Source organism: Thermobia domestica, chromosome 8, assembly GCF_964235325.1.
Source record: "Thermobia domestica chromosome 8, izTheDome1.hap1.1, whole genome shotgun sequence".
NCBI classification, from domain to species: domain Eukaryota; kingdom Metazoa; phylum Arthropoda; class Insecta; order Zygentoma; family Lepismatidae; genus Thermobia; species Thermobia domestica.
In genome coordinates, this window is record NC_137461.1 from 2,609,337 (window position 1) to 2,626,109 (window position 16,773).

At 36.8% G+C, this 16,773-nt stretch overlaps 2 protein-coding genes across 3 annotated transcripts in view; one reads left to right on the forward strand and one right to left on the reverse strand.

Moving 5' to 3' along the window:
- Positions 1-2,259, reverse strand: part of LOC145692642 (carbohydrate sulfotransferase 1-like) — a 195,728-nt gene extending 193,469 nt beyond the window's left edge. For both annotated transcript variants that reach the window (XM_081767991.1, XM_081767990.1), the window contains exon 1: positions 2,026-2,259. In XM_081767991.1, coding sequence (XP_081624117.1) covers positions 2,026-2,045 — 20 coding nt within the window. In that variant the 5' untranslated portion in view covers positions 2,046-2,259. The remainder of the gene's footprint in view (positions 1-2,025) is intronic.
- The window catches only part of LOC145692643 (solute carrier family 35 member G1-like), a 205,682-nt gene that overhangs the window by 177,893 nt on the left and 11,016 nt on the right, over positions 1-16,773 (forward strand). The window lies entirely within an intron of this gene.

Below are 16,773 nucleotides of genomic sequence, written 5' to 3' on the forward strand. Positions count from 1 at the left end.
GGTCTGCTTTATTGATGTAATGTTGATGGTATGTAATATTAGAGTTCTTTTAGATCAGTTTGCGTATCCTAAAGTCCCGTTGATTATAGAGCTTGGAACAACTATCTTTAAAAAGCATGTATCTATTTTAGAGTTATTGGCAAGTTTTGATTCATCCCCAGTTCATGTGTTCTCATTTTATCAGTTTCTCTATATTCTGTAATGTTTCTCTATATTCTGTGTTTTTAATTTTACATAGCAACAGTTTTATTATTATATAATTAGTTTAGCAGAATAATAATAAGCAACCATTTTTTCTAACGCATAGGGATGGGCACGAGTCAAGCTAAAACTCGACTCGAATCCAAGTCGAGTTTCGAGTCGAGTCAAACGTAATATTCTCGAGGTGAGTTCCGAGCCAATTTACTGTTTTTGGCGTCAAGTTTCGAGTCGAGTCGAGTTTGATAAATGGCTCGCACGTTTTAATTCGTTTTGAAATCATGGCCTGATTACACTGGAGAAATGCAAGCTAAGCAGCAATATGGAATACTTTTAGTCTTGCTCACGAGAGGAGACACTGCTCGCATCTCGTCTCGTCTCAATAGCGAGACCACAAGAGATATTTTATAACAAGCTCAGCTCGGTTTGGTACAACTGAGCCGATTGCTCGAGCCGGCTCGCTTGGGGTAAACCATCGGCTCGCGTTGGCTTGGTTGGGATGAGCCATCTGCTCGGTTCGGTTCAACTTAGCAGAGCGCTCTAGCCGAGTCGGTTGGGTGAGCTATTGGCTCGGCTCACTTCTCGGTTTGGGTTGATAGTGAATGAGCTGTGAGCCGAGCTGCTCGAGTCGTTGACAATTCTAAACCCGGGTCGAGCAGTTTGAAGATATTTGGCCAGTGCCTTATAACTACTCGGCCTGAATACTCAATCTAGACCCTCAACCCGAATTCAAAAGCTCGTGAACAATGTCCTTAACTCCTAGACTTCACGACTACCGAGGTTTGCAATTAACTACTTTTTTAGTATTCAGATATAACTCGCCTATCTTTCATGTTTATACACAGGGTTGTTAATAATAATAATAATAATAATAATAATAATAATAATAATAATAATAATAATAATAATAATAATAATAATAATAATAATAATAATAGCGTTAGTAATAGTAGTACGGAAAACTGAAGTATTACGATTTTTTTCACATATTCAAAGTTTCGGACCTAAAAGTAACGCGATAGTAACGCGTTACTTTCGAAGTAAAGTAACAGTTACTTTTTGAGGCAAGTAACGCGTTAGTAACGCGTTACATTTTAAGAGAAAGTAAAGTAACTTGTAACGCGTTACATTTTTACAAGTAACTTACCCAACACTGGAAAAACGTTCCTACTTTCTTCCATTCTGTCTACATGACTTGCCTATCTGAGCCTCCTAGACTTGATGACTCTAACAATGTTTGGTAAATAGTACAAATTATGCAGTTCCAATTGATAGAGATGTCCAGAAATTCTAAAGATATCCATAAACATAATTGGTATAATTGAGGGTAATTCTTGTAAGTGGTTTTCAAGAAAATAGAAAAAGAAAAAGAATTTTCTGTGGCGCCAAGAGATATGCCGTTATTTGCCAACAGTTTTTATTTTCCTAGAGGAAATTATTATAAATTTATGTACTGTATATTAGCAAAATACTTTGTTAACTATCAGGCTGTATCTATTATTGCTTGTTTTTGCCTAATGGTGACACACATACCCTTTACAATCATGCATTGTACGGCATAGGCATTCAAGAGTCCAAGGAAAACGCCGTGATGTCCGTTCGGTCAAAATTGATTAAAGGAGCTTCTTGGCTACGGTATTTCCTATAGCTTTACAAGAATACTGAATTTTCAACATATATTAAGACGTATTCATCTTTAATTTTGAGCTTGAAATGTCTTGTACTAAAATAACATCGGATTCCAATGATGTAATGTTACAGATGATCAACTTTATCTTCATAAAGGCAATGGACCGTGAATAGTTTACAAAATTAAATACTACAAACCTGATTGTCCGCAAAGCCATAGTAACTTCCTGGACAGAAACTTCCAAGTCCTTCTGCTATGTTCCAGTGACCATGGATCTGGCTGTGCTAGAAGACTCCCAAGAAAACATTGTCACACGATGACATTCCTGCTAGAAATCCACACAAACACTACGCACTGACTCTTCAGGTAACACACTAACCTGTCATTGTATCACGCAACATGAAACCAGAGTGCAAAGGATGATACCAGAAGTCTTCAGCTGGTTAGATCCCCTCCCCTTCCCTCCTACACACGTGACGAAACGAAGACTTCTCGCTGGCGGTGAAAGTAGGCCTAGCGGTACAAGGTTATTCTCTTCATCTTCACTTCAGTCTCTCCTGCATTCCAGGCTGCAATGTTTCCATCAGCTGATTGCATTGGAGATCGATTAATAGACATTCCGTTCAGCTGGATTTATGTGTCAAATACTTAGTAAATATTTATTAATAAGGATATTTCCACGTGCATTGAACGAAGAAGAAGAAAAAATGCAATGAAGTGTTCTTCCCTTTCCAAAGAAGAAATCTTTGCTGGAATCAAACGAACCGCAACAGCAAAGCCATCCTGTTAACAGTTCTTCATGATTCGGACCACATCATACAGCGAAGTGAATCTCATTAACCAGCTAGCCCCAAATAAAATTTTAACATTGTCTTTCGAATCAGAGAGTTCTGTTTAAAGCCAGGCTTAGCCCGTTTATCTACTATTGCTAAGGGGGTGAATGCTAAGTCAGTAGACCAAGTGTTATAGAAGGGCCACAGTGGCTCAGTGGTAGAGCGCTCACTTCTGGCACGAGGAGTTCCTGGCTCGATCCCCAATCACGCAAATTTATAGCCGAGAACATCGTGTCCGTTGGTTTTCTCGAGGTTCTCTCGTTTTCTTCTAAATCCTCATTTCCCTATTTTTTTCATATTGACTTATTTTGACTAGTCATCCGTGTCCTTTAGTCTAATTGTGGGACGTAAAACGAAAAAAAATCAATGATTTCTTTTGATTTCATTGTTTCTTTTTCTTTTAATTTTGTATAGTTAGATTAAGTTAAGTAAGATTGAAATTTTGGAAAATACAGGAAAGTGAAAAAGTTCCTTCAGTTATTTTTTTCACAACTATTAAATCTCATTATGTTTTGTTCCTTTTCAAAGAATTAATCCAGCTAGAACTATCGAAGGTAATCAAGTGTTAACGCATATGCATTTGGCCTGCGTGGTCAAGAGTTCGATTTCTGTCAGTACAGGATGTTCGGTTTTAGTGACCCAGCATTATAAAACAATTGGAGAACTTTTTTTTTTTTATGACATTCATCTCATGAACAGGAATATACCCCTTTGCCAGTCCTGCCCTGATGTTATCATGATTTATTTTTAATATTATGGAATTACTCCACTTTGTTACAAATTTGTTTTTTTTTTTATCATGCATGTATAAATTTTGGATCAAGAACTAAGAAAAAAATACTTAACTGGTAGTGTTATAACGACCACTAAATGTGTATTACTATCAAAATCACCTATTTGTAATTACCTTAATGCTTATTTTGCATATTTTATATGTCGTTATAGCCCTCAGTCCGTATATTTACACAATCTAGGTTACTGTTTTATCAAAATCCATCTAACCATTTCATTTAGGTATTACCTTTTTTTTTTATTGTAGTACGTAATAAATTAAACATTTACACACTTTTAAATATTGTACACGTAGATATATCACAAGATGGACTCTCTATATATTATATGTTTTCCGTTGCTATGGCGACTTACAAAACATGTCATATCACTATCACAACAGAACATCAATCATAATAACAGAAAAGAAATTACATCTATTTCTCTTTATATTTTCTTCTTCCTTTTAAATGGATTGTGCATATTATAAAAGCACATTTTGCCCGTAAATACAAGTTATTATATTAAAATTACACAATACCGTTACAGTGTTTCTCGTATTGCATATGTGTGATTTAGTTATATCACCTGGGCCGGATTTAGGGGGGTGCAAAGGTGCAGTGTATATATATATATATATATATATATATATATATATATATATATATATATATATATATATATATATATATATATATATATATATATATATATATATATACTGAATACCACTCATTCTAGCTTTGGAACTTCTTGTATAAATTAAAAGACAAATTCTGACCAAAGCATGTATTAACCAATAAATAATAGCGTTACAGTCTCGGCAAATTAACTTAAATAATGTGTCTGATGAAGGAAAAGTTAATTTGCCGAAACTGTAACGCTATTATTTATTATTTAATATATGCTTTCATCAGAATTTGTCTTTTAATATATATACTGTATTATTTTTATGGTAGTATTACAAGTCAAGGGGCCCTTTGTGAAACGTGTCCCTGGATTGAATATTTTCTTGATATAATCAGAACTTGCACTATCTTTTCTAAAATTAAATTAAAACGTCAGCTTAGCAGTGAATAGGAGATTGGGTTGAGACCGATGGAGTGAGTTATTTTTGTGCATCGAAGACTTCTTGTAGTGGAACGCGGCCTGATTTTCTTTAGCATTTCTCGTGTCATATAATAGATCGGCTGCTGAAAGAAGTGCTCTGGGAAGAAAGAGCGTAAAAAAAAGCTTCACCACACGTAAACAACTAACGAACAATAGTCGTGTTGTCAGTTCACTAGCAAAGCAATTTGCAAGCTAATTTTCTGCGTGTTCTATCTATAAGAAGGAACGGCATTGCATTGTTCTGTGAATAATAGGAAGCTGGAGGGCGATTGGAATCGTTGTGTAAAGCGAGTGTTCTTCTGGAAGAAGCGGAACACATTTATTTCATCTCAAAAAGACGACGGAAAGAATAAAATAAAGTCAACAACTACAACAATCATTTGCTTTTCCCCCGAATTACACAAACAAAGAAACGTGAAAGGAAGATAACGCTGTAACTGCCTGGCTGCACATACACACGAACAAAGGTGAGTGAAAGAAGTTGTTTAGAGAGACCTCATATGATTGTTGTCAAAGACGAACAATACTTTCAGGCAGAACCAGCAGCAACTTTATTGATTGCTGAAGTAAGCCAACTCAATGTATGCGAATTTAATTATTTCTCAAGTACAGGTTGATCACAAAGTCTCGTTACCCTATATCATGTGTCCACGTCCACATACACTTTCCCCCTTGATGGAAGAGTTGAAAAAAAAAACGAGCATTCGCCCACAAGCCTGCTAACGTTATTTGGATATCACTATCATTCAATTCGTTTACAAATGAAGATTTAAATGTCTTTAACTGCAAATCTTTCTTCATGTGTTCGTGTAATGTCGAATATGGAATACTCAATTCTTGTAACCGCTTTTTTTTTTTTTTTTTTTTTCAAACGTTCGACAGACGCTGCAGCCTCCATGCACGTATTCAGTCATGTTGATGGTCGACCTGAGCGAGATTTATCTTTTATGCAACCTGTTGCAAAGAGGTTTTTCTCCCATCGTAAAATTGTTGATTTTGGAGGGAAAGGTTTCTGAAATCTTACACTAAAATCATGCTGAATATCTCTCATTGAATTTCCGTATGGGGTATCTGTATGGGGTCATTCGAGAGCTCACGTGCTCATTACGATCCGTTCGCCCATGATGTAAGCGGACTCATCAGTCATGTAATACATAGAGTAACAGGACTTTGCGATCACTCTGTAGAAGACAGGATACGATTGCCCCCTCCTTTCCAAAGTTTGAGATATACAAATAAAATCTGAAATATATAAATGAATTGTGATTATTACAAATGGTCTTACCTATTAGCAACATTCACAACTTAAGTTTAATAACATGTGGTATCAATGAAAGGAGAAACTCACAACTTTTATTTCGCAAGATCAACATTGTTTTCCGCACCAGAAGTTCCTGCCATACTACACGTTATAGCGTATCACGATCGACTGATTATAGCATCTGTGGTCAGTAGAGTAAGGATGAATGGGCCTCCTCGCCAAAGTGTTTGAAACACCTTTTCCCTTATTTCTTCCCATGTTCTCGAAGACACGTACAGTTTATACATCAATAGAACATATATTTATGACTTTGGATGGTCCATCTAGTCAGTTACTACTGCCTCATATACAAAATTTCAAATTATTGTTAATATTATTATTACTAGCTGAACCTGTGCTATTTACACAGCGCATAGTTCTAATATGAGCGCGAATCTCCTTCCCACTTCTCACTACATCTGTGCAAGTCCTTTTACGAACACAAGTAAAGGACAGGAAGACTCTCCAAGGGAGTGAATTGCTATAAACAAACATATAAATGTAGTATTTTAATACATAGGATGTTGGAGTGATTTTGTGGCAAACTTGGGTAGGTAATAGATGATACCCAATGCAATTTTTTTCTTATAATTCCGTATCCGAGTACGCCTCATTGTGAGCCCACAATCCTTCCAAGTTATCCGCTTGTAATACGTTTTGTCATTCAGATTAAAGCAAAGCGCCTGAAATGTCCATCAACCCGCTATACATAGCTCCTCTACTGGTTGCCTTCCATAAGGGTATCAACCTTAACGTCCTAGCGGTAATATTAAATTAATAGGGTCAAAACGACGCCGAAAATGTGGAATAGAAAAATAAAAACATGTTTTCTATTTCTTTAATTTGAATAAAACTGGCAAATCTACGCAAAATTTGGGATCGATCAGCGGAAATGGCACGTTTCTAGGACTTGTAGTTTTCGAGATCTCATTGTTGAAAGGATTTACCTCAAACATATAAGCCTAGCATTTTAATATATATAAAATGCAGTATATATATATATATATATATATATATATATATATATATATATATATATATATATATATATATATATATATATATATATATATATATATATATATAATTGCTTAGCTTGATTTTGTTATCAAGCAAAAAAGTAAAATGTAATTCACTCTCAGTTCAAAATTATTGAATACTAGGAGAAGAGCTCGGCTTCGCATTGGAAGAATAATGTTTATACACAATATTGGAAACAAGGAACTAATTAGAATAAACAGCAATGAGCAGCTCCTTTGGCGTAGCCCCTATCCATTCCTGGATCATTTATTTATTTATTTATTTCTAGACACAACAGGCTACATAACCCAATTACAGTGTCCGTTACATATATTAATTAACTATAACACATTCATACATTCATATTATAATACACTTATAGTTATAATGTGGTTGCAATATCATTGATGTTCTTTCACCTACAATTATTTCTTATTATATTACAAAGAACTGCCTTGAATTGACTTACGCTGTTACTATTAATATCCAAATCCATTGCATATTTTGTTAATCTATTGTAGGTTGTACTCAATCTCTATACTGGTGACTTCTTGTTTCCGTTCGTGTGCAATCTGTCGCAGTAAAAGAAATTGAAATTTTCAAGACGAGTTACATTTGTAAGAGTGCGTATTTGAAATTCTTGAAGTAAATTGGCGCAGTCGATTTTATTATTAAATAACTTATACAGAAACAACATATCTTGCATTATTCGTCGCTGTTCTAGACTTAATGTATTAAAGTTTAAATTTAAAGATTGACTATTGTATGTCTTCGGATATACTTGTGTCTCCCTATATGTCAAGTACCTTAGATATTTATTCTGAACTTTTTCTATATTATTTATATTTGTTTTTGTGTGAGGGTTCCATATAGTGGCTGCGTATTCGAGTTTTGTCCGAACGTAGTGCTCATATAGCTTCCGGATAGCGGTAATACTACTAAACCCTTTACTGATCTTGATGATGAATCCAAGGTTTCTGTACGCCTGGTCAATCATGTGATTTATGTGAATGTTAAATGTTAAGTTTCTCTCATATACCAACCCTAAGTCCCTGAGAGTATCCAACATTGGTAAAGTGATGTCATTCATCTTATACCAAAATTTCTGAGGGGTTTTACGATTTAGCCAATAGATGCACGTTCTTGACTAAACTTGGGCTTAACTTTCTTCGAGACTGTCACCAATCAGCTTAACAACCCCAAAGACTATGGATTCAACGCTAGTATCGGTCATTTTCGATTATTTTTTATATGACACCCCTTTCTATCCCCTAGAGATGCTTGGTATTCTTAGTAGTATTTTTTCCATACCAAATCATATGTGTATATCTACTTGTACATGTATTAATTTTCTCGATTTCTTCTTTCAGTTCAATACTTTTCATTGTTGATTGTGCAACCAGCCATTCTGTTAATTTCTTTTTCACTTTTTCAATCTTATTTCTCCCTGGCTATTTTATTCACGTCAAGGATGCTATCTATAAATTGCAGAGCAGCCTAATATTTTCCAGTACCAGTTGTTTCTTTTCCGTCTTTAGTATTACTGCCTCGCATTGCCTCATCTTCCTCTTTTTCTTTTTGGTACTTCTTCAGTGCTGCTTACCGTAAAAGTTTGTTAGTTTCTACGCTATCATTTATATCTCCAAGCCATAAAGACATATTATAACTGTTGTTTGTTGTGCATTCTGTGTGTCATGTGTGTATTATGCGTCTTTTAAATTAAGAGAGAAATATAATATCCTAAAAAATAAAAGTGAAATAAAAAAAATATATGGCTTTAAAGCTTAGGTTCCCGGCTGACATAAATACAAGGCTGCCTTCACACTAGGATCTTGTGAGTCGTTCGCATGAGCGACTCATGTGAACCTATAGTGTGAAGGCATTGAATACTTCTGAGCCGCTCAAAAGATCAAGATACCAAATTGGCAGCCATGTTAGAGGCAGAAGCTGCTGCAGCTTTAATCTTGGTGATACATTGCAAGAAAAAGGAAAAGCTGATATAGAACAATGTGGATTCATCCTCTAAATCGATCAAGACTGAAAGAATGTTCTTTTGACAGTAGGTTTCCTAAACTGAGAGAAGATGAAAGAATTTTTTTCAATTACTCCAGGATGTCTATATCTTCCTTTGACGAACTGTATAATAGTATAAAATGTGCATTTCATCAGAGAACACCAAAATGAGAAAATATTTAACATCAAATATTTGTACACTTTTCTCCATTTCAACTGAGTTCACGCTCACGCGTGAAGGGCTTTCATAAGACTACGTACTGCGTGTTATTTTCTTCCCCGCCAGCAGCCCACTCGGCCCAGCTACTGGGGGGGGGGGGCGATCGTCGCACCTCAGAGCCGCGGCTCACTTGCACTGATGAGCATGTGTGAAAGTGTACATTTAAGACAATGGAAAGCTAGCAGCTGCAGCTCACGCGAGCGGGTCACAGGATCCTGGTGTGAAAGCCACCTAACTATTGCCCCATCTCAAGCTATTGAGAATCAATAAAGACAAAAGAAAGAGAGAGAGAGAAAGATCCAATCAATGGAGAGATTCTATCGAAATTATCTGGGGTAGTTCTTTTAGCAAATGTTGGCAGGAGTAAGTGGAGGGTTTACACGAGGGTTGCACTGAAAGTTTCGGGAAAATGATAAAACGCAAGAACATCAAAATACAGCATTTTTTATTGCTTTTCAGAGTATATACTCCCCCTATGCAGCAATGCCTTGTTTCATGCGATAGAAGCACATCTTGAAACAGTTATGTCACTCCGAAATTGGTACCTGTAAAACATGCAGTTTGTATGCCTCAATGGCTTCTTCTGGAATGTAAAGGCGCTTCCCATGTAACATATTCTTGATTGTTTGGAGCAGAAAGTAATCACTGGGGGTTAAATCAGGGGAATAAGTCGGATATGTTATGACTTCAACGTTTTCTTGATCCAGAAAATCACTTGTGGCAGTCGCTTTGTGCGAGCAGACATTGTCGTGATGCAGAATGATTCGACTGTTGGGGTTAGACTGTCTGCTCACATCAGTACTTCTGGTAAGCATATAGTTGTGTACCATTCTGCATTGACTGTTCTACGATTCCCCATTGAAACAGTTGCAATATGACTTGATTTACAAAAAAAAAAAAAAAAAAAAAAAAAAACACACACACACACACAATTTGTTTGGAGACACTGCGTGCACGAACAACTTTGGTTGGTTTAGGTTCATCGGAACACCCACACAGCAGTTTGTCGCTTTGTTTCCAATTCGTATGAATAAATCCACGCTTCATCACCTGTTACGATGTTAAACACCAAATTAGATTATTCAGACTCGAACCATTTCGTCATAGCTTTGCACCACTTTACACGGGCGTCTTTTTGTGCTTGAGTTAAATTTTGTGGGATCCAACGAGCGCAAACTTTTTTGTTGACACCTAAATGATCATGAAATATTGTTTGTATTTGACTCATGTCAGTGCCTAAGGTTCTCTGAATTTCGCAATAAGTCACCTGTCGATCAGTCTTAATTAATTCATGAACAGCTTCAATATTTTGGGCACAATGGCTCTCGATGGACGACCTGCAAGATCCTTATCGCTCAGGCCGACCCGACCACATCTGAATTCCTGAAACCACGTGTAAATTGTCATCTGGGATGGTGTTTCATCAGGAAAAGTAGCAGTCATCCGACAAACATACTCTTGCTGTGTTAACCCTTGGCAAAGATCATAAATAAATCATGGCACGGAAGTGCTCTCTCGTCAGATCCATTTTTGATCACAACCACCTCTCTTCAAACTGGTGTCCTGCAACGACAAAAATTCCGAGTTACATGCCGTTTTGCATTTAGAGTGAACAAAGATGACAGTTTATAACTACAGCAAAATCTAACAGATTACATCGTTCCCAGTACGTGATTTCCGAAACTTTCAGTGCAACCCTCGTATATTAAAGAAATTTATTCATCATTTCCATCAATTTTTACATTAGAACTCCCTTGTAGCTATGTGGTTAGTATGCGCTCTTTTGGCGCTGGAGATCTGGATTCGAATTCCGGTCAGAGGTCATGTGGTTTGGATCTCATGCTAACTGTAGGTAAAGCACTCATATGAGCCTCGGTACTGAACGAGTCGCTAAAATACAAATGAATCATCAACCAATTTCTACATTTCAAAAAAAAAAAAAAAAAAAAAAAGAAAAAGAAAGAAAGAAAGAAAGAAAGAAAAGAAAGAAAAGAAATTCAGTTATAAAAGTGTACTGGGACATAGAACTGTATCTTGAGGTACAACAACCCATTTGAGGTTAAGGAAGAAGAAGAAATTTTGGGGTGTTATGTTTGTCAAAGCATACAATTTTGCGTACAGATTGAGTTTAGGAAGGACACTAGAAGCGCTTTATTTATGCAAATATCATTGTCATTTACAATATTTGTCTATAAGTCTCAATAAGATATTACATTGCCACGTTGTATAAAACTAAGAAACACTTAGATTATATTGAACATTAATGGCGTAGATCCACTTAAGGTATGCAAAAATTTGATAGTTTTACAGTTTAAATTTGTTACTGAAAATGCATTATAGGCAGTAGCGTAGCCAGAATGTGTGTTTGGGGGGGAAGTGCTGTTATAGGTACATATAGAAAAATTACAAACAAAAAAATATATAAACATGAACATATATAAAAAAATTACAAACATCAAAGTACCAAAGTACATTGTCGGACCTCTTTCGGGGGGGGGGGCTCTGACCCCCTTCCCTACGCCATTGATTATAGGTGTTTGAGAAACAAATGTCTACTTGTGATTTGCGATTCTTTGTTTCTTTCAAACTTGTATCGGTACAGATTAACTTTATGTGCGTACAAAGATGACTATAGATAGCATATTCCTTAGAAAGTTTTCGAGTCTCGACGTTTCATTCTTATACTTAGTTACGGGTGCGAGAGAGTATCATTAAGAGCGACATAAGCAATACGGTTGTGAAGAAAATTATAGATAAACCTGATGTATGATATGGGAAGTGTCAGACGGATAAGTTTATATATGAGAGCTGCATGCCATACCTTATCGAATGCCTTTTTCAGGTCGAAGAGCACTAGACAAGATGAAAATTGTGTATTAAACTGATTGGTAATAATATTAGACAGACGAAGTAACTGAAACCGGGGCGGAAACCATCCTGATGGAGAGGGATTATATTACGTTCTGTTAGATAAGAATGAAGGCGTCGAACAAGGATTCTTTCAAGAATTTTGCAATACACAGAAGTAAGTTGAATAGGCCGGTAAGAAGAAACAGTATTTGGTGGTTTGTGTGGTTTTAGGAACATCAGTGTTTTGGAAGTCTTCCACTCACAAGGAACAAAGCCTGTCCGAAGGATGAATGTATAAATGAGAGCAAGAAGGTAAAGCAACTGATAAGATGCTTCTTTAATATGTCGATAAGTAATCCCATCGAAACCAGGTGCAGTATTTTTCTTGTTCTGGACAGTTTGAGTTATATCTGTTACTGTAATTGGTTTTGTAAGAGCAGTCTTGTGCGAGAGAGTATGATAGATGTCAGGTTGAAGACGAAAGGTGTCGAAATTAAGTTTCTCAACCGAATGAAGACGCTGAGAGCATGCAGGTGGTAACGGAGTAAAGATTCCCTGGAGATATGTTGCAAAAGCGTTGGCTTTATCCTTGTCGCCTTGTAGTGGGGAATCCTTATCCATTAACGGATATGAAGTACGAGTGGATTGTTCTGTGAGCTGATGTAAGCGCTTCTAGTATTGTGTTGGATGAGCTGTTTTGGCTAAGGAATTACTAGCTTTTATCCAGTTGCGTAATTTACGATGATGACGAAGAGCTTCTTCGTTTCTAGTATGGATATATTCTTTGTAAATAGCTCTGGAACGTCGTATGAGTGGTAAGTATTGCGGAGGTAACGGAGGACGGCATGGAGAAGTAAGCTTGGTAGTAGGTATGTGTTTATTCCCGGCATTTTGAATTGCTGTGTTGATATTTTTACTGTAGTATAAAGTGCTTTTTCGGTTTCTGGACTAGGAGTTTCCGCCAACGTAGTAGCTATAGGCTATCAGTTCTATAAGCGACCCAGTTTGCTTTATCGAAACGCATGATATGTCGAGCAGTATGACTGGATAGGGTTTGAGAAGATTTTAAACACGTGATTGTTAACTTAATTGGTAAATGATCGCTACCCACATTCCCCAGAACTGTAACATTACAGCGATTATGAAGGGAGGCGGAGGTAATCACAATGTCTGGAGTGGTTTGTGAGATGGGTCGTGTGTGCGTTGGAAGTTGATGAATGATGACTGTCGTATTTGTTTCAATGAAGTTAATGAACTATTGTTTCTCCCGCTCTGACCAACTATAAATGTTAATATCTGCGATAATGATATAATTACGAAAGTTATTGGAGATATAATGAAAGAAGTTAAGTGGGATATGGTGACCTGGACGTATGTAGATGGTTGCAAGAGTGACATAAGTTGGCGAAAATAGGTCGTGACTATAAGGTATTCCGGAAGGCGAAATGTGAGGAAATGTTGTCGGATGGCAAGAGTAACAGGATAGCCAATAGCTACATCACCATTTGATCGTTGTGTGGAACAGTGTTATCTTGACGTAGAAGTTGATGTTGCGGTATTTTACAGATTTGCTTGGATGTAAGATATGTTTCATTCAATAGAAATGCGCTAGCTTTTTCTTCAAGAAGAAGATGCTCGAACAAAAGCTTGTGAGTTAGTAGCGATCGGATATTAAGAAATATAAACGCAAGTTCCATGATCACTTTATGCTTAGACTGCTGTTTCGAGGGAGGCAGCGTGGAAATAGAGAGATTGTCCGGAGTATGTAGCATTGAGTCAACACCAAGTTTTTTTTTACCATGCAAAACCCGTAGAAGGGAATACCTTCTCTTGAGAGTGAATTTAATTGTATAGGGAAACTAAGGATAAAGTGGAAGGACAAAGAGGTTTTATTTAATTTATTTGATATCTTTATTTATTCATTATATGGGGATCTTTATTCATCAATTGATTCAACACCAAGCACGTCGTCTTAGAGCATATCAAAAATACCTCGGTTACTGGCTATGAGTATTTGTATAGTTTTTTATTGGCTGGTACAAGCAAAGCTTTGCGAAATATATTTCACATTTTTGGCAAGTAACTAAACACATTCTTTGTTTTCTGTAATCAGTCATAATAATATTGTTGTAAACCTTTGAATCATCTGACAACAGTTATACAGAGAGCAGTGTTTCCTCTGTTTTCTTTATCTGTTATTCTTGTGTCTTAGCACGTATGAACAGGAGATCACGGAACTGTTGCCTATGTAACTCTTGTCAGACAATTCACAGGTTTACAACAATATTGTTGTGACCGATTACAGAAAACATAGAGCATTATTCGTTACTTGGTGTAAGTGCCAAATATACTTCGTAAAGCCTTGCTTATATTAAACGATAAATACCAATTAAAATTCTCCCAGGTAGTAAAGACTTATTTTTGATATGTGCGGAAGGCGATGTGCTTGCTGGTGAATTAACACACAAGTAACACGCTAAAATGGTAGTCATTTTGTGTTGTTTCAACACCTCATTTTTTACAGTGTATGAATTCGACACTAATATCGGTCATTTTCTACTACTTTTACATGTCCCGGTAACCCCCCCCCCCGAGACTCTCCTGTTTCGAATTTTGAAAAAAAAAAGCTTCGTCTTCTTCTAGGACCTGGACCAAGTGACTCGTGATCAAAATTTAGTAACTCTCGGTTCACTCGTCTGGTGCCCAGGCCGCACACAGACAAACAGATAGACAAACACACAAACAAACTCTTTATTTTATTTATATTAGATTAGATTAGATAAGGATTTACCTGTTTGAGATTCTCAACTATAATGTGTGATACGCAGTTCACTTTAATTTTATTTTTCTTTCTTTTCTGGACACATGTTAGGACCACAATAGCACACTTCGAAGACCATAGTGTGAGAAATGCTGGCAGGGAGAGTGTAATATAGACTTGGGGAAAACAAGCTGACGAAAGAATTCATAAGCGGGGAAAATTCGAATGCACTTGAATGGACATAAACGAGTCACAAGCAAAGTAGAACTGACAGAAGAATTAGAATAGCTACCTAACACACTGACTATACGAAAAGCTATCTCCCAAGGAGTTGTTCTGAAGTTTTGTACCTAGTTCTTTAGCGTTTTCAGAAATACACATTTTTATTCATAAATGTGCATAAGGCTGAAAGTGAGCTTTAAATGTCTCACCTTACGATCCATTCATGAACGAATATTTAGAAGATAACAGTAAAATCTTGTCTGTCTATTGGCATCGTAGTGGTAGTGAGTTAAGTTTTAGAAATGAGACCCTCATTCATCTACAGCGTGTTCGACGACCCCTGAAAACCATCTGCAGGGAGATTTAATGATTATTCTTGAAGCGCGTTCTTGATCAGTCTGCAAACGGTACAACAAAAGTCCCCGGTGGGCACGGTGGTTCCGTGGTAGCGGTCCCTGGTTCGATCCCAGCTCGCACCAAGTTAACTTTGTGGTGGACAAATACCGTGTGCATGGGTTTCCGCGGGGTTCTCTCCTGTTTCCTCCCACTTCCTTCATTTCACCATTTCATTAATTTCTCATCATCACCGTCAACCTTTAGCCTAGCCGACATAAGTGTGAAACTTAAAGATTTCATTTTCATTTTCAACAAAAGCCCCTGAACAAAATATCCTTTAAGGACCAGCAGGTAAGGCACTCTTTCGACTACACTTTGTGTTATCTGTTAAATTTTAGTTTTTCTCTTTAGCACTGAGGGCACGTGAGACATGGTAAAATGGAATGAAATGGTATTTGTGATGTTCCGTTGCTCGTTTATACCCTTTAGGTCAAATTAAACGTATGGTTAATGGAAGTGAATGATAATAAAAGGGTTGGGATATTGTCCACTGTGGATAATGTGGGAGGAGAGGGAGAAGCCACAGAAAACCCACGGATATGATATTGTCCACTACATACAAATGGCCTGGGGTCGAATCAGGGACTCTCCGCACCAAAAAGTGAGCGTTCTACCATTGAGCCTCTCAGTGTATCTACAGTGTAAGGTAGAACATATCCATCGGTAATACGCTCAATGCTGTCCCATCTGGAATCGAACAAAAGGCAAGCGCGCTATCCACTGTGTGCATCAGTGGTTGTGTCATTTGCCAAACGTTTAATAACCTATATATTAAAATGCTACGTTTATATGTTCGTGGTCAAGAAAAGTTTATATGTTTCTCTCCAATCCTTTCGACAATGAGATCTCGGAAAGCACAAGTACTAGAAACGTGCCGTTTTCGCTGGTCGATTCTAAATTTTGTGTAGATTGTCCAGCCCTAATTGAATATTTAAAGAACATTGCCGTTATTTCTTTATTACATTTTTTAGGGGCACACTGGAAGTGTCGAAATTTTTAAAATGTATCATATCCTACTAGTTATACATTCCAACACAACATATTTGTGTATAGGGATTGTATATCTCTCAGGCGTTTGTTTCATGTTCAAATAATAATGATAAATGAAGGGTAACCATTTTTCAGTCTAAGATGAATCTTTATTGTTTGGAGTGTTTTGCCCAATGATCACCGTATATCACTGACATTATAATTGTGTGTGTAATGTATTTGCTTTTTGCATACTGCATGCAAAAAGAAAGAAAACACTGGTCATACATGAATTAGAAACTCCAATCGGAAGTAGGCACAATCTTGCAAACGGTACGAGGTATTGAAGAAATAATCGAAAAAAATCTCCTCTTAATGATGCCCTTTGCCGATTTTTAACACGATGTCCTTTACTTGTGTCTGTAAAGGACGTGTATAGATGTTGTGAGGAATGATAAGAAGATTCATGCTCATATGTGA